We start from the raw sequence: 26,261 nt of genomic DNA, 5'->3' as shown, positions 1-26,261 counted from the left end.
TATAGTGTGTGTGTACAGTGTATGTATATAGTGTATGTGTACAGTGTATGTATATAGTGTGTGTGTGTGTGTGTGTGTACAGTGTATGTATATAGTGTGTGTATGTATATAGTGTCCTGTGCGGCGGAGGGTGTGTGTACAGTGTATGTATATAGTGTGTGTGTGTGTACAGTGTATGTATATAGTGTGTGTACAGTGTATGTATATAGTGTCCTGTGCGGCGGAGGGTGTGTGTACAGTGTATGTATATAGTGTGTGTGTGTACAGTGTATGTATATAGTGTGTGTACAGTGTATGTATATAGTGTCCTGTGCGGCGGAGGGTGTGTGTACAGTGTATGTATATAGTGTGTGTGTGTGTACAGTGTATGTATATAGTGTGTGTGTACAGTGTATGTATATAGTGTGTGTGTGTACAGTGTATGTATATAGTGTCCTGTGCGGCGGAGGGTGTGTGTACAGTGTATGTATATAGTGTGTGTGTACAGTGTATGTATATAGTGTGTGTGTGTACAGTGTATCTATATAGTGTGTGTACAGTGTATGTATATAGTGTCCTGTGCGGCGGAGGGTGTGTGTACAGTGTATGTATATAGTGTGTGTGTGTACAGTGTATGTATATAGTGTCCTGTGCGGCGGAGGGTGTGTGTACAGTGTATGTATATAGTGTGTGTGTGTACAGTGTATGTATATAGTGTGTGTGTACAGTGTATGTATATAGTGTCCTGTGCGGCGGAGGGTGTGTGTACAGTGTATGTATATAGTGTGTGTGTGTACAGTGTATGTATATAGTGTGTGTGTACAGTGTATGTATATAGTGTCCTGTGCGGCGGAGGGTGTGTGTACAGTGTATGTATATAGTGTGTGTGTGTGTACAGTGTATGTATATAGTGTGTGTACAGTGTATGTATATAGTGTGTGTACAGTGTATGTATATAGTGTGTGTGTACAGTGTATGTATATAGTGTGTGTGTGTACAGTGTATGTATATAGTGTGTGTGTGTACAGTGTATGTATATAGTGTGTGTGTGTACAGTGTATGTATATAGTGTGTGTGTGTGTACAGTGTATGTATATAGTGTGTGTGTACAGTGTATGTATATAGTGTGTGTGTGTACAGTGTATGTATATAGTGTGTGTGTGTACAGTGTATGTATATAGTGTGTGTGTGTGTACAGTGTATGTATATAGTGTGTGTGTGTACAGTGTATGTATATAGTGTGTGTGTGTACAGTGTATGTATATAGTGTGTGTGTGTGTACAGTGTATGTATATAGTGTGTGTGTGTACAGTGTATGTATATAGTGTGTGTGTGTACAGTGTATGTATATAGTGTGTGTGTGTACAGTGTATGTATATAGTGTGTGTGTGTGTACAGTGTATGTATATAGTGTGTGTGTGTACAGTGTATGTATATAGTGTGTGTGTGTACAGTGTATGTATATAGTGTGTGTACAGTGTATGTATATAGTGTGTGTGTGTACAGTGTATGTATATAGTGTGTGTACAGTGTATGTATATAGTGTGTGTGTGTACAGTGTATGTATATAGTGTGTGTGTACAGTGTATGTATATAGTGTGTGTGTGTACAGTGTATGTATATAGTGTGTGTGTGTGTACAGTGTATGTATATAGTGTGTGTGTGTACAGTGTATGTATATAGTGTGTGTGTGTACAGTGTATGTATATAGTGTGTGTACAGTGTATGTATATAGTGTGTGTGTACAGTGTATGTATATAGTGTGTGTGTACAGTGTATGTATATAGTGTGTGTACAGTGTATGTATATAGTGTGTGTACAGTGTATGTATATAGTGTGTGTACAGTGTATGTATATAGTGTGTGTACAGTGTATGTATATAGTGTGTGTACAGTGTATGTATATAGTGTGTGTACAGTGTATGTATATAGTGTGTGTGTGTGTACAGTGTATGTATATAGTGTGTGTACAGTGTATGTATATAGTGTGTGTGTGTACAGTGTATGTATATAGTGTGTGTACAGTGTATGTATATAGTGTGTGTGTGTGTACAGTGTATGTATATAGTGTGTGTGTGTGTACAGTGTATGTATATAGTGTGTGTGTGTGTACAGTGTATGTATATAGTGTGTGTGTGTGTGTACAGTGTATGTATATAGTGTGTGTGTGTGTACAGTGTGTGTATATAGTGTGTGTGTGTACAGTGTATGTATATAGTGTGTGTGTGTACAGTGTATGTATATAGTGTGTGTACAGTGTATGTATATAGTGTGTGTGTGTGTGTGTGTACAGTGTATGTATATAGTGTCCTGTGCGGCGGAGGGTGTGTGTACAGTGTATGTATATAGTGTGTGTACAGTGTATGTATATAGTGTGTGTGTGTGTACAGTGTATGTATATAGTGTGTGTGTGTACAGTGTATGTATATAGTGTGTGTGTACAGTGTATGTATATAGTGTGTGTACAGTGTATGTATATAGTGTGTGTACAGTGTATGTATATAGTGTGTGTACAGTGTATGTATATAGTGTGTGTACAGTGTATGTATATAGTGTGTGTGTACAGTGTATGTATATAGTGTCCTGTGCGGCGGAGGGTGTGTGTACAGTGTATGTATATAGTGTGTGTGTGTGTACAGTGTATGTATATAGTGTGTGTGTACAGTGTATGTATATAGTGTGTGTGTACAGTGTATGTATATAGTGTCCTGTGCGGCGGAGGGTGTGTGTACAGTGTATGTATATAGTGTGTGTGTACAGTGTATGTATATAGTGTGTGTGTGTACAGTGTATGTATATAGTGTGTGTGTGTACAGTGTATGTATATAGTGTGTGTGTGTACAGTGTATGTATATAGTGTGTGTGTGTACAGTGTATGTATATAGTGTGTGTGTGTGTGTACAGTGTATGTATATAGTGTCCTGTGCGGCGGAGGGTGTGTGTACAGTGTATGTATATAGTGTGTGTGTACAGTGTATGTATATAGTGTATGTGTACAGTGTATGTATATAGTGTGTGTGTGTGTGTGTGTGTACAGTGTATGTATATAGTGTGTGTATGTATATAGTGTCCTGTGCGGCGGAGGGTGTGTGTACAGTGTATGTATATAGTGTGTGTGTGTGTACAGTGTATGTATATAGTGTGTGTACAGTGTATGTATATAGTGTATGTGTACAGTGTATGTATATAGTGTGTGTGTGTGTGTGTGTGTACAGTGTATGTATATAGTGTGTGTATGTATATAGTGTCCTGTGCGGCGGAGGGTGTGTGTACAGTGTATGTATATAGTGTGTGTGTGTGTACAGTGTATGTATATAGTGTGTGTACAGTGTATGTATATAGTGTCCTGTGCGGCGGAGGGTGTGTGTACAGTGTATGTATATAGTGTGTGTGTGTGTACAGTGTATGTATATAGTGTGTGTACAGTGTATGTATATAGTGTCCTGTGCGGCGGAGGGTGTGTGTACAGTGTATGTATATAGTGTGTGTGTGTGTACAGTGTATGTATATAGTGTGTGTGTACAGTGTATGTATATAGTGTGTGTGTGTACAGTGTATGTATATAGTGTCCTGTGCGGCGGAGGGTGTGTGTACAGTGTATGTATATAGTGTGTGTGTACAGTGTATGTATATAGTGTGTGTGTGTACAGTGTATCTATATAGTGTGTGTACAGTGTATGTATATAGTGTCCTGTGCGGCGGAGGGTGTGTGTACAGTGTATGTATATAGTGTGTGTGTGTACAGTGTATGTATATAGTGTCCTGTGCGGCGGAGGGTGTGTGTACAGTGTATGTATATAGTGTGTGTGTGTACAGTGTATGTATATAGTGTGTGTGTACAGTGTATGTATATAGTGTCCTGTGCGGCGGAGGGTGTGTGTACAGTGTATGTATATAGTGTGTGTGTGTGTGTACAGTGTATGTATATAGTGTGTGTGTACAGTGTATGTATATAGTGTGTGTGTGTGTACAGTGTATGTATATAGTGTGTGTGTGTGTACAGTGTATGTATATAGTGTGTGTGTGTACAGTGTATGTATATAGTGTGTGTGTGTACAGTGTATGTATATAGTGTGTGTGTGTACAGTGTATGTATGTATATAGTGTGTGTGTACAGTGTATGTATATAGTGTGTGTGTGTGTACAGTGTATGTATATAGTGTGTGTGTGTGTACAGTGTATGTATATAGTGTGTGTGTGTACAGTGTATGTATATAGTGTGTGTGTGTACAGTGTATGTATATAGTGTGTGTGTGTGTACAGTGTATGTATATAGTGTGTGTACAGTGTATGTATATAGTGTGTGTGTACAGTGTATGTATATAGTGTGTGTGTACAGTGTATGTATATAGTGTGTGTGTGTGTACAGTGTATGTATATAGTGTGTGTGTGTACAGTGTATGTATATAGTGTCCTGTGCGGCGGAGGGTGGGAAGACCGGGGCCTCTAGAGGTGTGTGTGTGTGTGTACAGTGTATGTATATTGTGTGTGTGTGTGTACAGTGTATGTATATAGTGTCCTGTGCGGCGGAGGGTGTGTGTACAGTGTATGTATATAGTGTCCTGTGCGGCGGAGGGTGTGTGTACAGTGTATGTATATAGTGTCCTGTGCGGCGGAGGGTGGGAAGACCGGGGCCTCTAGAGGTGTGTGTGTGTGTGTACAGTGTATGTATATAGTGTGTGTGTGTGTGTGTGTACAGTGTATGTATATAGTGTCCTGTGCGGCGGAGGGTGTGTGTACAGTGTATGTATATAGTGTGTGTGTGTGTGTGTGTGTGTGTACAGTGTATGTATATAGTGTCCTGTGCGGCGGAGGGTGGGAAGGCTGGGCCTGTACAGACGTGTGTGTATATAGTGTGTGTATGTCTGTATATACTGGCCTGTGCGGCAGAGGGTGTGCATATGTATATAGTGTGTGTGTGTATAGTGTGTGTACAGTGTTTGTATATAGTGTCCTGTGCGGCGGAGGGTGGGAAGGCTGGGCCTGTACAGACGTGTGTAGTGTGTATATAGTGTAGCGTGTATAGTATGTGTGTACAGTGTATGTATATAGTGTCCTGTGCAGCGGAGGGTGGGAAGGCTGGGCCTGTACAGACGTGTATATGTATATAGTGTAGTGTGTATAGTGTGTGTACAGTGTATGTATATATAGTGTCCTGTGCAGCGGAGGGTGGGAAGGCTGGGCCTGTACAGACGTGTATATAGTGTATATGTATATAGTGTAGTGTGTATAGTATGTGTGTACAGTGTATGTATATAGTGTCCTGTGGAGCGGAGGGTGGGAAGGCTGGGCCTGTACAGACGTGTATATGTATATAGTGTAGTGTGTATAGTATGTGTGTACAGTGTATGTTTATAGTGTCCTGTGCAGCGGAGGGTGGAAAGGCTGGGCCTGTACAGATGTGTGTATATAGTGTATATGTATATAGTGTAGTGTGTATAGTATGTGTGTACAGTGTATGTATATAGTGTCCTGTGCAGCGGAGGGTGGGAAGGCTGGGCCTGTACAGATGTGTATATAGTGTATATGTATATAGTGTAGTGTGTATAGTATGTGTGTACAGTGTATGTATATACTGTCCTGTGCGACGGAGGGTGGGAAGGCCGGGCCTGTACAGACGTGTGTGTGTACAGTGTATGTATATAGTGTCCTGTGCAGCGGAGGGTGGGAAGGCTGGGCCTGTACAGACGTGTATATAGTATATATGTATATAGTGTAGTGTGTATAGTATGTGTGTACAGTGTATGTATATAGTGTCCTGTGCGGCGGAGGGTGGGAAGGCTGGGCCTGTACAGACGTGTGTGTGTGTGTGTGTGTGTGTATAGTGTGTATATAGTGTAGTGTGTATAGTATGTGTGTACAGTGTCTGTATATAGTGTCCTGTGGAGCGGAGGGTGGGAAGGCTGGGCCTGTACAGACGTGTGTATATGTATATAGTGTAGTGTGTATAGTATGTGTGTACAGTGTATGTATATATAGTGTCCTGTGCAGCGGAGGGTGGGAAGGCTGGGCCTGTACAGACGTGTGTGTATATAGTGTGTGTATGTCTGTATATACTGGCCTGTGCGGCAGAGGGTGTGCATATGTATATAGTGTGTGTACAGTGTTTGTATATAGTGTCCTGTGCGGCGGAGGGTGGGAAGGCTGGGCCTGTACAGACGTGTGTAGTGTGTATATAGTGTAGCGTGTATAGTATGTGTGTACAGTGTATGTATATATAGTGTCCTGTGCAGCGGAGGGTGGGAAGGCTGAGCCTGTACAGACGTGTATATGTATATAGTGTAGTGTGTATAGTATGTGTGTACAGTGTATGTATATAGTGTCCTGTGCAGCGGAGGGTGGGAAGGCTGGGCCTGTACAGATGTGTATATAGTGTATATGTATATAGTGTAGTGTGTATAGTATGTGTGTACAGTGTATGTATATACTGTCCTGTGCGGCGGAGGGTGGGAAGGCCGGGCCTGTACAGACGTGTGTGTGTGTGTGTGTGTACAGTGTATGTATATAGTGTCCTGTGCAGCGGAGGGTGGGAAGGCTGGGCCTGTACAGACGTGTATATAGTGTATATGTATATAGTGTAGTGTGTATAGTATGTGTGTACAGTGTATGTATATAGTGTCCTGTGCGGCGGAGGGTGGGAAGGCTGGGCCTGTACAGACGTGTGTGTGTGTGTGTGTATAGTGTGTATATAGTGTAGTGTGTATAGTATGTGTGTACAGTGTCTGTATATAGTGTCCTGTGGAGCGGAGGGTGGGAAGGCTGGGCCTGCACAGACGTGTGTATATGTATATAGTGTAGTGTGTATAGTATGTGTGTACAGTGTATGTATATATAGTGTCCTGTGCAGCGGAGGGTGGGAAGGCTGGGCCTGTACAGACGTGTATATAGTGTATATGTATATAGTGTAGTGTGTATAGTATGTGTGTACAGTGTATGTATATAGTGTCCTGTGGAGCGGAGGGTGGGAAGTCCGGGGCCTGTACAGACGTGTATATAGTATAGTGTGTACAGTGTATGTATATAGTGTCCTGTGCGGCGGAGGGTGGGAAGGCTGGGGCCTGTACAGACGTGTGTGTGTATATATGTATTTAGTGTGTGTGTATATAGTGTAGTGTGTATAGTATGTGTGTACAGTGTATGTATATACTGTCCTGTGGGGCGGAGGGTGGGAAGGCCGGGGCCTGTACAGACGTGTATATAGTGTAGTGTGTATAGTGTGTGTACCGTGTATGTATATAGTGTCCTGTGCAGCGGAGGGTGGGCAGTCCGGGGCCTGTACAGACGTGTATATAGTGTAGTGTGTATAGTGTGTGTACCGTGTATGTATATAGTGTCCTGTGCAGCGTAGGGTGGGCAGTCCGGGGCCTGTACAGACGTGTGTGTGTATATGTATATAGTGTGTGTATGTATATAGTGTCCTGTGCAGCGGAGGGTGGGCAGTCCGGGGCCTGTACAGACGTGTGTGTGTATATGTATATAGTGTGTGTATGTATATAGTGTCCTGTGCAGCGGAGGGTGGGAAGGCTGGTCCTGTACAGACGTGTATACGTATGTATGTGTGTATATGTATGTATAGTGTATGTATATAGTGTCCTGTGCGGCGGAGGGTGGTAAGGCTGGGGCCTCTACAGACGTGTGTATGTATATATAGTGTAGTGTGTATAGTATGTGTGTACAGTGTATGTATATACTGTCCTGTGCGGCGGAGGGTGGGAAGGCCGGGGCCTGTACAGACGTGTGTGTGTACAGTGTATGTATATAGTGTCCTGTGGAGCGGAGGGTGGGAAGTCCGGGGCCTGTACAGACGTGTATATATGTATATAGTGTAGTGTGTGTACCGTGTATGTATATAGTGTCCTGTGCAGCGGAGGGTGGGCAGTCCGGGGCCTGTACAGACGTGTGTATATAGTGTGTGTATGTATATAGTGTCCTGTGCAGCGGAGGGTGGGAAGGCTGGGCCTGTACAGATGTGTGTGTGTGTGTGTGTGTGTATGTATAAAGTATAGTGCGTGTGTGTGTACAGTGTATTTATGTATATAGTGTCCTGTGCAGCGGAGGGAGGGAAGGCTGGGGCCTGTACAGACGTGTGTGTATATAGTGTATATGTATATAGTGTATGTATATAGTGTCCTGTGGAGCGGAGGGTGGGCAGTCCGTGGCCTGTACAGACGTGTGTGTGTGTGTGTGTGTGTGTGTGTGTAGTGTGTATAGTATGTAGTGTGTGTGTATAGTATGTAGTGTGTGTATATGTATGTAGTGTGTGTGTATAGTATGTAGTGTGTGTGTATAGTATGTCGTGTGTGTATATGTATGTAGTGTGTGTGTGTGTATAGTATGTAGTGTGTGTGTATATGTATGTAGTGTGTGTGTATATGTATGTAGTGTGTGTGTATATGTATGTAGTGTGTGTGTATAGTATGTAGTGTGTGTGTGTATAGTATGTAGTGTGTGTGTATAGTATGTAGTGTGTGTGTATATGTATGTAGTGTGTGTGTATATGTATGTAGTGTGTGTGTATATGTATGTAGTGTGTGTGTGTATAGTATGTAGTGTGTGTGTGTATATGTATGTAGTGTGTGTGTATAGTATGTAGTGTGTGTGTATAGTATGTAGTGTGTGTGTATATGTATGTAGTGTGTGTGTATATGTATGTAGTGTGTGTGTATATGTATGTAGTGTGTGTGTATAGTATGTAGTGTGTGTGTATAGTATGTAGTGTGTGTGTATATGTATGTAGTGTGTGTGTATAGTATGTAGTGTGTGTATATGTATGTAGTGTGTGTGTATAGTATGTAGTGTGTGTGTGTATAGTATGTAGTGTGTGTGTGTATAGTATGTAGTGTAGTGTGTATAGTATGTAGTGTGTGTGTATGGGAAATTCTGTCTTCACTGAATGCAGATTTTAACCATTAATTGATAATTAATGATCAGTACTGGTGGAGAAAGAAGCAGATTTTTATTATAAGATATACCGTATTACAAAGTTGCTTATTTTTGGGTGTACTATTCATTTATGATGGATACTGTTTAAAGGGACTCTGTCAGCATGTTTTTGCTATAGAATCTGAGAGCATCATGATGAAGGGATAGAGACCCTGATTCTAACGATATATCGCTTACTGGTCTGCTTGGTGTAATTTTGATAGAATCCCTGTTTTCTCTTCTGTAGATGTATCGGGGTTAAATGCCAAGCTGTGTATAACCTTCACCCCTGGTTGGCTGCTTTCTGCCAGTGTACACAGGAAGCTGCCAATCAGTAGTGGGGGTGGGGATATACAAATTAGCCTGACTTTCCTGCATATCAGACAATGGCCTCTAATGATGATCTCCTGCTGATAAAACACTGATTGGATTGAAGCTACAGCAAGGAGCCTAATAAGTAACACATCACTGAAATCGGGGTCTCTGCCCCTACATTATACTGCTCTTAGATTAAATAACAAAAACCTGCTGACAGATTCCCTTTAAGAAAAATAAAAGCAGGGAATACTCAGGACAGCTGCAGGAATAACATATGGACACAAACTGGCCAGTGTTTTTGTCTGGTGACAGATCGCCTTTAAAAACCAGCACCGTCCCTTCTGTAATTACCGTGCATGTTTCGGCAGATCTGATCCCATTAGTGGCAGCACTTTTTCTCATGGTGTAATTCCCACCTTGCCGAAAACTGAGGGGGTCCCACAGGCCCAGTACAGCCCCCATGACTTTGTGCCCCCTCTGTAGCCTGCTGATGTCACGTTCAGCGGCGGGGGGCTGCATAAGTGGATGTTTAGCCGGGTCTGGATGACGTGTGCAGACCATTGGATTCTAGCTCTGTCCTGTGGACATGTGTTTGTATAAGATGTGAGTGTAAATGTGAAATGAGTGGGATCTTGGAGACACTGGGCGCCTGCCAGGGAATTGCTAAGTATTATCTGTACTTGTTGTGCCCCTCATTGTTGGGGGGGCTTCCTCTCTAGGTCTGGAGGACATCACAAGTTACTTTCCCTGGGTGCCCAATCACTACATTAGTTGCCACTTCATACCCATGTCCAGTTTTTTTGCTGGATTTCACTACACTGTGTGCACTGTCAAAAAGGGGCCATTCCTGAGCACATGGAGCCTAGGACATTGGTGGTCTCTAGCTTCGGTAGGATAGTATGTACTGCGTTCCTGCTGTCGGCGGCGCCCCCCTTGGTGTGTTGGGGTACCACGGCTGTGTGCAGCACGCCCTCCAGGCTGCTACTTAGTGTAATCCCGTGGGCGACTGATGTTTTTCCAAAGTGTCTTTTGTTATTTCTTTCTGTGCAGACTAAATCCCGCTACTGATTCCACATAATTATTTTACTGCCGTCTGCAATTGGAAATGAACTAAATGTAATATACTAATGAAGCAAAGTGTAATTCTGTCCTGGATGTTGCCCCGCTGGCACATACACTGCGTGCCAGTCCTGGCCCCTGTACAGCTGGGATAAGGGTGTAGTCCTGTGCACTGACTGCTGGAACCTATGTCCTTGGGAAACAGGGCCCGTCCTGTGCTGAGCTCTGCAGGGTACTGTCACAGCTGGAAGGGAGCTGTCGGCTTTCCCCCTGAAGGCAATGCCATAGGCCCCCCTGCCAAGCGAGGACCCCAGAGAGAGGCTTCATAAACTGGCACTAGGTCGTTGCTGTGATGCTTCCTCTCTTCCATGTTCTCTCCTGTGGTTTTCTTTTTGCCTTGTTGACACTTGCTGTGATTTCTGAAGCTGCACCCGCTCTTCTTCTTTCTGTTCTGGCGGATTGTTTTGTTAGTTATACATCTCACTTTATCAGGCAACCTATAAAAATGCCCCTAGGGCTGTAAAGCCCCAGTCTGACGTGTCCAATTTCAGTGTGAATTCTGCAATGAAATCTGTGTCCAATCTTGCTGCAATCAAATGCCTGGTCCGCCACATTTGCTTGATGTGATAATATATAACATTTCCTCCACCTTCATCTTTTGTTGTTGCTTTTCTACATGGATATACAGCATGGGGTACCATACAACTTACATTTTAATAAGGTATACTAAAAATACACTCCATACCACAGATGGATGATCATAAAAACATATTTAACACATATGACGCACAAAAATATAAAAGTGCAAGTAATAGAATTGGGAAGATCTCACCCGTGTCTTTGGAGATCACTGTCCCTATTGTCCCCTGTTGTGCCCCATGTGAAGAACTCCTGCCCTGACGAGGGCTGTACCCAACTGAAACCTTGGGGATAATGAACCTAACGGGCACGGCTGGGGCTGGTGACCGCCGGAGAACGGCTGGGACTGGTGACCGCCTGGGAACGGCTGGGGCTGGTGACCGCCGGAGAACGGCTGGGACTGGTGACCGCCTGGGAACGGCTGGGGCTGGTGACCGCCTGGGCACGGCTGGGGCTGGTGACCGCCTGGGCACGGCTGGGGCTGGTGACCGCCTGGGCACGGCTGGGGCTGGTGACCGCCTGGGCACGGCTGGGGCTGGTGACCGCCTGGGCACGGCTGGGGCTGGTGACCGCCTGGGCACGGCTGGGGCTGGTGACCGCCTGGGCACGGCTGGGGCTGGTGACCGCCTGGGCACGGCTGGGGCTGGTGACCGCCTGGGCACGGCTGGGGCTGGTGACCGCCTGGGCACGGCTGGGGCTGGTGACCGCCTGGGCACGGCTGGGGCTGGTGACCGCCTGGGCACGGCTGGGGCTGGTGACCGCCTGGGCACGGCTGGGGCTGGTGACCGCCTGGGCACGGCTGGGGCTGGTGACCGCCTGGGCACGGCGCCCTAACGCTGAAAGAATTAATTGAATGCCATTAAGTATAGGATGGATCTGATTGCTGAAAATCGTTGGTAGAAACCATCACCTGCAGCCTCCTCTGCTTCTCTGTGCCGGCTGACATTGTACAGATGCTGGACCCAGCTCTCCGCTGACCTGCCCAATGGTTACAGTGGACGTGAAGCATTGCAGACACCGTAAACAGCGAGCAGCACACCTATGGTTAGTCCCCTGTGCTAAAGGGGTCGTCGCCCTACAAGACGTCTGTGTGCTTACCTGGCCTCAGAGTAAGGCCTTCCGTGGCTGGACGCCATTGTATAGATGGGGTATGTGGCTGGCTACATGTGTGAACTGAAGCCTTGCTGCAGGACCCCCATAAATACTGAAACGGTGCCCACATCCGCTGTACAGCCGCCTCGGTTAACCCTTGTGTGTGTTTTCATTCACAGTAAAACGTTTCCGAGAACCAAAGCACGAGCGACGTCCATGGAGGATATGGTAAGTTCTAATGCATGTGTAGGAAAGTGAAAAGGGTACTCCATCTTCATCATGTATATCACATCCACGGGGTACGTAATAAGCGCCTGGAGGCACCCTAAATACTGCACCCTGTACTGTAGCACTTGCAGAAAAGACCTAAAAAGAGAGCACCTGGTGGGTGACAGACTCCCTTTAAACTAGGGTATCGGTCAAGCACCTAAATGAAGACCACCCAGTGATGCTGCTACTTGCATGTAGCGACGCGCTTGGAGACATACATGTATATCACGCAGTTCTGGTCTGAGCTTATCAGATTTATTTTATTTTTCTGGCGGTTTTGAGTTTTTACATTTTTGGTGTCTTTAAAAATGCAGTAAAAAAATGGAATTCATAAGTTTAATACAGGAAACAAAAGTTAAAGGTTCGCCCAGGTAAATCCAGAACATTTCAAAGCTTATCCGAATATTTGTGTGTTTTGTAATTATGGCCGCCTGACCATATTATATGTCTAGTTTGCATGGGACTGATTGTACATGGTCTACAGTGCGGAGGGGATGTCCTATGGAAAAGTGCATACATTACTGGACTAAAAGCGCTGGTAATGCTCTCGGAGAGGGCAGGAGTCCTCGGGGACCTGATGAAAGTGCTCTTTACGATCGAACTCTCTTCTGATAGACTCCTGGCTCGCCTGATTTCCAGGCGTATAATCTTCAGAGATTCTGCAATATCCATGTCTGTATCGGTGATTTCCAGGCGTATAATCTTCAGAGATTCTGCAATATCCATGTCTGTATCGGTGACCATTGTGTTTATGCAGGTCACAAATAGAAAGTGCTGAGCCCGTCCTTAAGCCTTTCCTATGGGACTATCTATTTTGTGACCATTTTCTTGCATCTCTCCTCCTGCCATGCCCCTCCATAACACAAAGAGGAGACACAATTCTTGTAGGTTCCTGTGCAACTTGCACAAGATTTCCTGGCCATACTAGGTATGTGGGTCCGAAAATTAAAGGGGTCTGTTTGCTCTGCTTACTCCGGAGGTAAAGTGATCCGTCATACCACATCTACTGCTACTACCAGGTCATGGGCATGATCGGCGAGTATCATGTACCTGTTCTACCTTTGTTCTACTCGCCTCCCCATATGTGAGCGGGGCTGGAATACTCCTTTATATAGATACAATAGAGCTGGCATTTCGTTCTATGTAAAACAAAGTATCAGTGACCTGCTAATGTTACAGAAACTATAGACGGTTGTTATGATGTGACTTTTTTATGACTTTCTCACATTTTGGTAATCCTATGCGGTAATAATTCTTTCGTCTTTTTGCCTGTAGGTTCCTAGATACGTCCAAGCAGGCGATAGGAATGCTGTTCATCCACTTTGCAAATATCTACTTATCAGATCTTACAAGAGAAGACCCGTGTTCACTGTAAGGCTTCTACGTTTATTATCATTCTTTGTCCTATCTTATATCTTTTTTTTTTTTTTTTTTTTTATTATTATATTTATTTTCAGGTATTCTGCTTTTGTAAAAATGAAGGTGGTTGGTATTGTAACAAATAATGATGGTGCTGGTCCATCTACCTAACAATGACCGGGGTGAAAGGAGTATAAAGATGGTCGCACTCAACAATTTGCTGTATTGCTTCATTGCATCTTTATTATAAAACCTACCTACAAAAAAAAATAAAAAAAAATAATCAAAATTGTAGAACTTTATGGGATATACGATACCAGTGCCAACAATGGACCTGAAGAAATGACTGCCACAATCTACTATATAATTGTCTAAGGGTCAATTCTGTCTTTGTCCTGTCTGTCTGTCACGGATATTCATTGGTCGCTGCCTCTGTCTGTCATGGAAATCCAAGGGCTGTGCTATATATTACGTGGCCACTGTTATATACTGCGTGAGTAGTGTTATATACTACGTGGCTGCTATGTACTGCGTGGGCTGTGCTATATATTACGTGGCCACGGTTATATACTGCGTGGGCAGTGTTATATACTACGTGGCTGCTATGTACTGCGTGGGCTGTGCTATATATTACGTGGCCAGTGTTATACTGCGTGGCCTGTTATATACTACGTCGCCTTTGTTATATACTGCGTGGGCTGTGTTATATAGTACGTGGCTGTGTTATATACTGAGCGGCCACTGTTATATATTGCGTGGCCTGTATTAACGCATCAGGTATTCTACAATATGTATATAGCAGCCACATAGTATATAGCACAGGCCACGTAGTATTTGTCTGCTATATACTACATGGCTCCTATATACTACGTGGCCTGTGCTATATACTATGTGGCTGCTATTTACATAAATACATATTCTAGAATACCCGATGCGTTAGAATCGGGCCACCATCTAGTCAATCAGTATTTGTGTACATTAATTATATTCGTTACGTGATTAAAAACAAAATTAGGTGAATCATACTGCAGTGAGAACAATTGGGTAAGTACATGATACAAATAAGTACAGTGGGGCAAAAAAGTATTTAGTCAGTCAGCAATAGTGCAAGTTCCACCACTTAAAAAGATGAGAGGCGTCTGTAATTTACATCATAGGTAGACCTCAACTATGGGAGACAAACTGAGAAAAAAAATCCAGAAAATCACATTGTCTGTTTTTTTATCATTTTTTTTTGCATATTATGGTGGAAAATAAGTATTTGGTCAGAAACAAACAATCAAGATTTCTGGCTCTCACAGACCTGTAACTTCTTCTTTAAGAGTCTCCTCTTTCCTCCACTCATTACCTGTAGTAATGGCACCTGTTTAAACTTGTTATCAGTATAAAAAGACACCTGTGCACACCCTCAAACAGTCTGACTCCAAACTCCACTATGGTGAAGACCAAAGAGCTGTCAAAGGACACCAGAAACAAAATTGTAGGCCTGCATCAGGCTGGGAAGACTGAATCTGCAATAGCCAACCAGCTTGGAGTGAAGAAATCAACAGTGGGAGCAATAATTAGAAAATGGAAGACATACAAGACCACTGATAATCTCCCTCGATCTGGGGCTCCACGCAAAATCCCACCCCGTGGGGTCAGAATGATCACAAGAACGGTGAGCAAAAATCCCAGAACCACGCGGGGGGACCTAGTGAATGAACTGCAGAGAGCTGGGACCAATGTAACAAGGCCTACCATAAGTAACACACTACGCCGCCATGGACTCAGATCCTGCAGTGCCAGACGTGTCCCACTGCTTAAGCCAGTACATGTCCGGGCCCGTCTGAAGTTTGCTAGAGAACATTTGGATGATCCAGAGGAGTTTTGGGAGAATGTCCTATGGTCTGATGAAACCAAACTGGAACGGTTTGGTAGAAACACAACTTGTCGTGTTTGGAGGAAAAAGAATACTGAGTTGCATCCATCAAACACCATACCTACTGTAAAGCATGGTGGTGGAAACATCATGCTTTGGGGCTGTTTCTCTGCAAAGGGGCCAGGATGACTGATCCGGGTACATGAAAGAATGAATGGGGCCATGTATCGTGAGATTTTGAGTGCAAACCTCCTTCCATCAGCAAGGGCATTGAAGATGAAACGTGGATGGGTCTTTCAACATGACAATGATCCAAAGCACACCGCCAGGGCAACGAAGGAGTGGCTTCGTAAGAAGCATTTCAAGGTCCTGGAGTGGCCTAGCCAGTCTCCAGATCTCAACCCCATAGAAAACCTTTGGAGGGAGTTGAAAGTCCATGTTGCCAAGCGAAAAGCCAAAAACATCACTGCTCTAGAGGAGATCTGCATGGAGGAATGGGCCAACATACCAACAACAGTGTGTGGCAACCTTGTGAAGACTTAAGGTACCGTCACACTAAGCGACGCTGCAGCGATACCGACAACGATCCGGATCGCTGCAGCGTCGCTGTTTGGTCGCTGGAGAGCTGTCACACAGACAGCTCTCCAGCGACCAACGATCCCGAGGTCCCCGGTAACCAGGGTAAACATCGGGTAACTAAGCGCAGGGCCGCGCTTAGTAACCCGATGTTTACCCTGGTTACCAGCGTAAAAAAACAAACAGTACATACTTACATTCAGCTGTCTGTCCCTTGCCGTCTGGTTCCTGCACTGACTGCTGGCCGTAAAGTGAAAGTGAAAGCACAGCACAGCGGTGAGTCACACAGCGGTGACTCACTGCTGTGGCTGTGCTCTGCTTTCACTTTATGGCCAGCAGTCAAGGCAGGAACCAGACGGCAAGGGACAGACAGCTGAATGTAAGTATGTAGTGTTTGTTTTTTTACGCTGGTAACCAGGGTAAACAGCGGGTTACTAAGCGCGGCCCTGCGCTTAGTTACCCGATGTTTACCCTGGTTACCAGTGAAGACATCGCTGAATCGGTGTCACACACGCCGATTCAGCGATGTCTGCGGGGAGTCCAGCGACGAAATAAAGTTCTGGACTTTCTTCCCCGACCAGCGATCTCCCAGCAGGGGCCTGATCGCTGCTGCCTGTCACACTGGACGATATCGCTAGCGAGGACGCTGCAACGTCACGGATCGCTAGCGATATCGTCTAGTGTGACAGTACCTTTACAGAAAACGTTTGACCTCTGTCATTGCCAACAAAGGATATATTACAAAGTATTGAGATGAAATTTTGTTTCTGACCAAATACTTATTTTCCACCATAATATGCAAATAAAATGTTAAAAAAACAGACAATGTGATTTTCTGGATTTTTGTTATCTCAGTTTGTCTCCCATAGTTGAGGTCTACCTATGATGTAAATTACAGACGCCTCTCATCTTTTTAAGTGGTGGAACTTGCACTATTGCTGACTGACTAAATACTTTTTTGCCCCACTGTATATACAAGCACAAATCAGGGCTCAGTAAGGACAATATGTGCAAATATATCTTTTTTTTTAATCAGAAGTATATTTATTATAGGCATCAGAACAACTAGAGAAAGCGGTCACATTGTTAGACAAAAAACAGAATCTTACAGAAAGTGTACCGCCATTGTTCTAAATTCTAAACGGAGATAATTCATTTTACCCTTAACCGCTGTGAAAATCCGGTGGGTGCTCTCATCCACAGGCTGGAGACCGCATGGACCAGGGGTCATCCCACCGAACACCCACTCTCCTTTTAGTGTGGGCAGAACACTACTCAGACAGCACAGGGTGAGGGTAAAACAGGGTGACAATAATTTATTGAAGCACCAACACACAATAACATATAGAACAGTCCCAGCAAATACTCAAGATGGTGCACATTAGAGTCGCACTCTTCCACTGGCTCGCCGGGATTAGAGCAGCTGCAACTTAGGGGCATTCGGCCTTTGAAGCCCCAATTAGTGGCACCCCTCTTTTGTCGGGCACACACCAAGAGGGGGTAACAACAAGCTCAGGAAGCTGACAGTCCATTGATTTATGAGGCCAGGTGACCTTATTGTCCCAACCTGGATTCTCTAAACGACTTTGAGGGTTCAGTGATGGTCAACGAGGCAGCTCTATATTTCCTCAATTGGGGCTACTATGCCGTGGCTATTGTAATATAGACTTTCTCTGAGCACAGATGGATCCTCCTTTTTATAGGTCACAACTTCTCATTTAGTCATTCCACCACAGGCTTGGGGGAAGGTGGAAGGAGGCCATCCCTCACTGCTGGAGTGTTCAAACAACATGCATAGATTGTCCTTCATATTGCAGAGCACCAATGGGTCATCAGCATGTCAACAAACATTCTCACATTGTGCCTTTGTTTCCCAAAGATAGTAGAACAATACTAGGACTGCAATGCAAGGACAGATACAATAGGTAATCAGAGGCCAGTCAACAAATGGCAGCCATTGAGCATTAATTCAGTTACAGTAAAGGTACCATCACACTAGACGATATCGCTAGCGATCCGTGACGTTGCAGCGTCCTGGCTAGCGATATCGTCCAGTGGGACACGCAGCAGCGATCAGGCCCCTGCTGTGATGTCGCTGGTCGGGGAAGAAAGTCCAGAACTTTGTTTCGTCGCTGGATCTCCCGCTGACATCGCTGAATCGGCGTGTGTGACGCCGATTCAGCGATGTCTTCGCTGGTAACCAGGGTAAACATCGGGTTACTAAGCGCAGGGCCGCGCTTAGTAACCCGATGTTTACCCTGGTTACCAGCGTAAAAGTAAAAAAAACAACCACTACATACTTACCTACCGCTGTCTGTCCCCGGCGCTGTGCTTCTCTGTACTGGCTGTGAGCGCCGGGCAGCCAGAAAGCAGAGCAGTGACGTCACCGCTCTGCTTTCCGGCCGCTGTGCTCACAGTGAGTGCAGAGAAGCACAGCGCCGAGGACAGACAGCGGTAGGTAAGTATGTAGTGGTTGTTTTTTTTACTTTAACGATGGTAACCAGGGTAAACATCGGGTTACTAAGCGCGGCCCTGCGCTTAGTAACCCGATGTTTACCCTGGTTACCGGCATCGTTGGTCGCTGGAGAGCTGTCTGTGTGACAGCTCTCCAGCGACCAAACAGCGACGCTGCAGCGATCCGGATCGTTGTCGGTATCGCTGCAGCGTCGCTTAGTGTGACGGTACCTTAAAGGTACCGTCACACATAACGATATCGTTGCTTTTTGTGACGTAGCAACGATATCGTTAACGAAATCGTTGTGTGACAGCGACCAACGATCAGGCCCCTGCTGGGAGATCGTTGGTCGCTGGGGAAAGTCCAGCACTTTATTTTGTCGCTGGATCTCCCGCTGAAATCGCTGAATCGGCGTGTGTGACGCCGATTCAGCGATGTCTTCACTGGTAACCAGGGTAAATATCGGGTTACTAAGCGCAGGGCCGCGCTTAGTAACCCGATGTTTACCCTGGTTACCGTTGTAAATGTAAAAAAACAAACACTACATACTTACATTCCGGTGTCTGGTCAGGTCCCTCGCCGTCAGCTTCCCGCACTGACTGGTGAGCGCCGGCCGGCCGGCCGTAAAGCACAGCGGTGACGTCACCGCTGTACTTTACGGCCGGCGCTCAGTCAGTGCGGGAAGCTGACGGCGAGGGACCTGACCAGACACCAGGAATGTAAGTATGTAGTGTTTGTTTTTTTACATTTAGGCTATGTGCACACATTGCAGATTATTTGCGGTTTTCTAGCGTTTTTGCGCTATAAAACTGCAAATAATCTGCATACATTAAGCATCCTATCATTTTTAATGAAATCTGCAATTTCTGTGCACATGATGTGCGTTTTTCCGCATGAAAAACGCATTGCGGAAAAATAATGAACCTGCTCATTAATTTTGCGTTTTTTTTCGCGGTTTTCCCACTGTCTAATGCATTGGGAAATGTCCGGAAAAAAACGCGCAAAAAACGCGTCAAAACCGCGAAAAAAACGCGCAAAAAAAAACGCATGCGGATTTCATGCGGAAATCTGCCAGAAATGTCCGGATTTTCACAGGAATTTTCTGCATGAATTCCTGAACGTGTGCACATAGCCTCACAACGGTAACCAGGGTAAACATCGGGTTACTAAGCGCGGCCCTGCGCTTAGTAACCCGATGTTTACCCTGGTTACCCGGGGACCTCGGCATCGTTGGTCGCTGGAGAGCTGTCTGTGTGACAGCTCTCCAGCGACCAAACAGCGATGCTGCAGCGATCGACATCGTTGTTGGTATCGCTGCAGCGTCACTTAGTGTGACGGTACCTTAAGTCAGCATTCATTCTCACATGAACTCTACTCTAGCTCATGTCCCTGGGCCTACTGACATAATGGCTAGATAATACAGATAAAATTCTTTGTCCCCACACCCCCCACCCTCTTGTGAGTCTAAAGGTACCTTCACACTCAGCGACGCTGCAGCGATACCGACAACGATGTCGATCACTGCAGCGTCGCTGGAGAGCTGTCACACAGACAGCTCTCCAGCGACCAACGATGCCGAGGTCCCCTGGTAACCAGGGTAAACATAGGGTTACTAAGCGCAGGGCCACGCTTAGTAACCCGATGTTTACCAGCGTAAACGTAAAAAAAACAAACAATACATACTTACCTTCTGCTGTATGTCCCCGGCGCTGTGCTTTCCTGCACTGACTGTGAGCACAGCGGCCGGAAAGCAGAGCGGTGACGTCACCGCTGTGCATTCCGGCTGGCCGGCGCTCACAGCCAGTGCCGAGAAGCACAGCGCCGGGGACATACAGCAGAAGGTAAGTATGTATTGTTTGTTTTTTTTACGTTTACGCTGGTAACCAAGGGTAAACATCGGGTTACTAAGCGCGGCACTGCGCTTAGTAACCCGATGTTTACCCTGGTTACCAGTGAAGACATCGCTGAATCGGCGTCACACACGCTGTTTCAGCGATGTCTGCGGGTGATCCAGCGACGAAATAAAGTTCTGGACTTTCTGCTCCGACCAGCGATGTCACAGCAGGATCCAGATCGCTGCTGCGTGTCAAACACAACGATATCGCTAGCCAGGTTGCTGCAACGTCACGGATCGCTAGCGATATCGTTCAGTGTGAAGGTACCTTAACTTCAAAATATTATCATCTAATTTATAATTTGCATCTTAAACGTCACAACTCCACTCCTGTTTCCGCCCCCATCCTGGTGTCGTCTTCTGTTTCCGCCCCCCATCCTGGTGTAGTTTTGAGTACGCCAGCATTTTGGTGCAATTTTCACAACTTTTGGCACCAAAATGTGCAAGAAAAACCCAAAACATTTGCATCAAGAAGAAAGCCCATTTTGATGAATTTGGTAGCACAACCGGCAACTAATATCACAAAGAAAACTGAAATACTGAATGTGAGTCACTATGTGCAAAAGTGCCTTTAATGAATAATGGTAATGAAGGTCGGCATAATAAAAGTGACTGTACAGGCCATGTGTAATAGTCATGTACTGTACATCAGCCCTAGTAGTGAATAACAGAGGTGCTTGGTGCATACATAAAGCGCACGTTTCGCCGTCGCTTCTTCCGAGGGTGAATCATACTACTGAGCCCTGATATATGCACGTGTATGCTTATTCTCACTCTTATAGAATGTGTGCTAGTGCGCTGATGATTTATGGTCGACTACGACACTTTTATATAAGCACTTTAATCATGGGGCTAATTTATATTACTGTTTATACTTGAACCACATAATTACGTCTGTTATAGAGACCTACGTTGCTAATATTCATTAACTAAATATTTGCACATCTTGCCCTTACTGAGCCCTGATCTATATAGGCATGTATATACTTATTTGCATCTCGTACTTACCTACTTGTTCTCACTACGGTACTATTCGCCCGTTTTTGTTTGAACTAAAATCTAAGTAAAGTAACAAATGTTGATTTGATTGTTGGTCATTGTTATAGATTTAACAAAGAAAAACACAATACTGTTTTGTGTATACAGTTCCAGTGCAGACCTATGTGTGTGTGTACACGATTACTGAGTACAAAGCTTATATAATCTTATGTAACAGTGGCGTCCATCTGCCTTCTCTTTTACTGTCTGGTTACTGTAAAGGATGGGACAAATGGAGTAGTCAGTAACCCTTGAAAGCTGAGTCATTTAACTATTTAACTGTAATTCCAGTGGAATTATGGGGAACGTTAAAGGAAATCAGTCTGCAAGTTTTGGCTATTTAATCTGAGCATAATATAGGTGCAGAGACCCTGTTTCAGCGATGTCTCACTTACTGGGATGCTTGCTACTGTTTCGATAAAATCACTGTTTAATCTTCTGCAGATCTAGCGGTTCTCTGAATGCTGAGCTCTGTATAACCCCTACCTCATCACTGATTGGATGTTTTCTGCTTATGCACAGGGTACATAGAAAGCGGCCAATCGGTGTTGGGGGCAGGGTTATACAGAGCTCATGAATATGCTGGACTACATGGAAGCCAGTTTACTAGACCTCTAGATAATCTCCTGCTGATAAGTGATTTTATCAAAACTACAGCAAGCAGCCTAGTAAGGGACACGTCACTGAAATAAGGGTCTCTGTCACTACATTATGCTGCCGTTAGAGTAGGTGGCAAAAACCTGGCGACAGATTCCCTTTAAAGGTGGATAAAGTTCTGAAATGATTTTTCTTGGTATGATTTTTTTTTTTACATGACAAAAACTTGGCATTCTAACAGGGGTGTGTATACTTTTTATATCCACTGTGTATGTAACCATTCATCTATGTTGCATTTAAACCTGCAGTACTTCACGCAATCAACCATTTTGTTTCAGAAAAAAAGTATCAGTATCGCCATAATGCTATTTCACATTGTATATAGAACATTTTTCTTGATCCTTTTCTGTATAAATGCACATTTCTTGACTTTTTTCCTTTTTTTTTTTTTTTTTGTGCCTTATACAGCTATTTAATCAACTTTCTCCTGGATGCCACATTAGGCATGTTACTTATTTATGCCGGTGTCCGGGCAGTGAGCTGCGTGGTTGAATGGGGGCAGTGGGACTCCTTAAGATTTGGAGAATATGGTATGTGGTATATATAGATTACTTGTTTTGAACACTTGATGATGGCAGACTAGCAATGCTTAGTTTTCAGGGCACAGTAAGTTTTAATAATGTAGTTTGATTCTGAGGATCGTGCATGGTGCTGACAGCTCTCCTTTCTTTAAACTGTAACAGATGTGATTAATCCCTTCTCGACATGTGAGGTGCAAAACCTTTAAGCAGTATGAAAGTAAGAAAGCTTTAATAAAAAGAAATGTTAAGTTTATTCTTTATCAATTAACAAAAAGACAAAGTGAAGGGGAGAAAAAGAGAAATCTAAAATGAGTATTTGGTGTGACCGCCCTTTCCCTTCAAAACCACATCAGTTCTCCTAGGTTCACTTGCACAGTTTTTGAAGGAAATTGGAAGGGAGATTGTTCCAAACATCTTGGAGAACTAACCACAGATCTGTGGAGGTCACTTTCACAAATCCTTCTATCTTTTCATGTAATTCCACACAGAATACTGCCTCAAACTTTTGCACAGTACTGCATAGCTACATGACAAGTCCCGGTCTTGTTGTATCCACTTAGTTATGGTGCTTGATATGTTCCACCTCCACATCCGCTTCTTTCAGCAGTGACTGGAGCCTGCTCCGATTGCTGCTGTTTACTCCCTTCAATGCTGCTGTCCTCAATGGGTGTAATGGATTATTACACTACTGTCATCTTAGTACTCCACTGAAGCTCTGCCACGACTGGAGACTATAATTTAAAATGTATTATTATTAATTAGTATTTTTATTATGTTATATATAAAAATTGAATTTCTGTTCTTTATCCACGGCCAAACGGCTGGGCCAGTATTCACCAAATTGGGCACTAGGTATTATTATATATATATATATACGTGTGTGTGTGTGTATATATATATATGTGTGTGTGTGTGTGTGTGTGTGTGTGTGTGTGTGTGTGTGTGTGTGTGTGTATATGTGTATGTGTATATATATATATATATATATATATATATATATATATATATATATATATATATATATATATATATATACGTGTATATGTATGTATATGTATGTATATATATATATGTGCAACAAGCTACCAAATGATCACCGGTTCAAGTCCTCTAAGAGGATTAAAAAACCGTTAGTTTCATATTTATATAAAAAAAATATCAAAGTTTAAATCGCCCTTGTTTTCGAAGTTTAGAAATTGGAGAATTAAAAAAAAAATTAGCCAGCATAAGTACAAGTGGGGATTCCCTACAACCAGGCAACCCCCACATGTACTTATGCTGGCTAACAGATGTAAATCATTCAGCTGCGGCAAGAAAAACTAACACTCCGAGTACTAAAAAATACTCGGAGGACCCCCGAGCGTGCTCGAGAAATCTCGAGTAACGAGTGTATTCGCTCATCACTAGTTGTGGACCCAATGGAGATTTTCCTGGTCTTCTCTATATGGATAAACCGTAACAGATTGTTCATGGTGGGACAACACCACGGATTATCGATCTGCAGCTCCCGTGGCCTCTGACTGTGTACAGCGCCATACTCTATGAAGTGGCCATTCTCGGGTACTGCAGCTCTCATTTACTTCAGTATGAGCTGCAGTTCCGGGCTGTACGGAGCACACAATGGGATCAGCTCATCAGCGGGGGGCCGGTGGCAGACCGCATACTGGTGATATAACCTAAAGATAGTGCTGTTCCCTTTATTTCAGGTGAATAATGGCTTACTTGACTTTGTATGCTTTGTAAACATTGTCTTGCAAACTTAAAAATTCTAGGATTGCTAGTTGGCGTTAAAGAGAAATATTTAATGTGTATAGATTGGTATGTAGACCAGACATTGGTGCTAATAGTGCGTTTATTGTGTTTATGGCTGTTGTTTTCCCCTTTTTTGTGTGTGTGCAGGGGATCCTATACAGTGTAACGCCTGGGTCGGGCAGTGCGCACTCTACATCCTTATCATGATGTTCGAGAAGACGGCAATAGTCCTTGTCCTGCTTATACTCAACCTGAAAGAGGTGAGGTGTCATCCCGCGTTGTGGAAAAAGCACAAGACTAGATGCCGTGCTTGTCTATGGGTATTCATGGATTGACTTGTACTACATTGTCTCAGAGCCTTTTTCTTTTTGGTACAAGAGCTTTAGTTTTGCCTGTATCTCAGTACAATGAATTTGGAAAAATATTTAGAATTGAGAGTCCTCGGTGGTTGATGCCTTTTAATGGCTAACTGAGGACTCTCAATTCTAAATATTTTTCGATCCACTGGCTAAGGCTACTTTCACACTAGCGTTTTCTGCAATCCATCACAATGCGTCGTTTTGCAGAAAAAACGCTTCCTGCAAAAGTGCTTGCCGGATGCGTTTTTTCCCCATAGACTTGCATTGACGACGCATTTGCGACGGATTGCCACACGTCGCATCCGTCGAGCGACGGATGCGTCGTACTTTTGCGGACCGTCGGGGGAAAAAAACGCTACATGTAAGGTTTTTTTCTCCTGACGGACCGCTTTTTCCGCCCCCACCTGCCCACACCTTACCATGGGGCAGCGGATGCTCCGGAAAAATGCATCCGCTGCACCCATTGTGCAATGCAGCAAACGCTAGCGTCGGAATCTCTCCCCGACGCATTGCGACGGGGAGATCCCGACGCTAGTGTGAAAGAAGCCTAACAGGGTACCAAGATATATATCTTTCCTGGAATGAATTTGGAAGAAAGTCATCAAGCTGTGATTGAAGATTAAACTTAAAGGGCTTGTCTACTACTGGCCAACTCCTTCTTGGTCACTTCCGTGCCCCATATGAAATAAAACCAATGTCTGATGTCGGCTGGTCCTGTGACTGCTGCAGCCTTCACTGTACATTCAGAGCAGATGATACTGAAGGGCTGCAGCTTATCAACCATTGATTGGCTGCAGAGGTCACCTGGCACAACAACATGGACATCCCAGGACTGACGCGGCTGCGGGAGGCGAGCATACTTTCTTTTATTTTATTTGGAGCTGTGAAGTGATTGAGCAGGGGTTGTCTTGCCCAGTAGTGATAACCCCTTTAATTCAAGGAGTTTTACTGAAATCACAGGCCACATTGGACAATAAATCATTTTGTGCCCAGTTACCTTTGACCCTTTGACAATGCAAGGACTGTTGTGTAATTCCTGAATAGCTAAAGGGCTGTTCCCACCTGGGGCATTTATGGCGTATCCCACCACTTTTTTGCCTGTTGGGATGCTAGCAAATATATAGAGCTGTGCATGTCCTGACGGCTTAGGACGGGCCCTGATCTTCCGAGAAATGTGAGACTGCCATTTATTATACATATATGGCTGTTCTCCAGGATTTGCTGTAAATGTCTGAGATGCAGCAACTCCTCGTATGCAATTATTTTGATGGCTTTGTTTCAAATCCAAGTTACTGGTGTACAGAGGCTAAGTGATGAAAATACTCCCCTTCCCCAACTGGACCCGACTGTATGCATATTTATTCAAGTAGAAACATTAAGTGGGTCAAAGTATTGCTTCTTCTTTCCTATCAAGTCCATTCATTGTTTTTTTTGTCTTGGGACATGTTTTGTCGCTGGGCACTGGAAACATCCTTAAACAGCAGGTGAGTCCCTACAAGCTGATGGAACGG

The 26,261-nt window shown here is 44.3% G+C and overlaps 1 protein-coding gene across 1 annotated transcript in view; it reads left to right on the top strand.

Moving 5' to 3' along the window:
* Positions 1 to 26,261, top strand: part of LOC138647683 (musculoskeletal embryonic nuclear protein 1-like) — a 105,980-nt gene that overhangs the window by 2,370 nt on the left and 77,349 nt on the right. The window contains exons 2-5 of the mRNA XM_069736877.1: positions 12,188 to 12,236; positions 13,554 to 13,649; positions 22,527 to 22,648; positions 24,539 to 24,651. Of these exons, the coding sequence (XP_069592978.1) occupies positions 12,188 to 12,236; positions 13,554 to 13,649; positions 22,527 to 22,648; positions 24,539 to 24,651 (380 nt within the window). The remainder of the gene's footprint in view (positions 1 to 12,187; positions 12,237 to 13,553; positions 13,650 to 22,526; positions 22,649 to 24,538; positions 24,652 to 26,261) is intronic.

This window comes from Ranitomeya imitator, chromosome 8 (assembly GCF_032444005.1).
Source record: "Ranitomeya imitator isolate aRanImi1 chromosome 8, aRanImi1.pri, whole genome shotgun sequence".
Lineage (NCBI taxonomy): Eukaryota > Metazoa > Chordata > Amphibia > Anura > Dendrobatidae > Ranitomeya > Ranitomeya imitator.
Note: the sequence above shows the minus strand (reverse complement) of the source record. Positions and strands in the feature narration are given on the sequence as shown.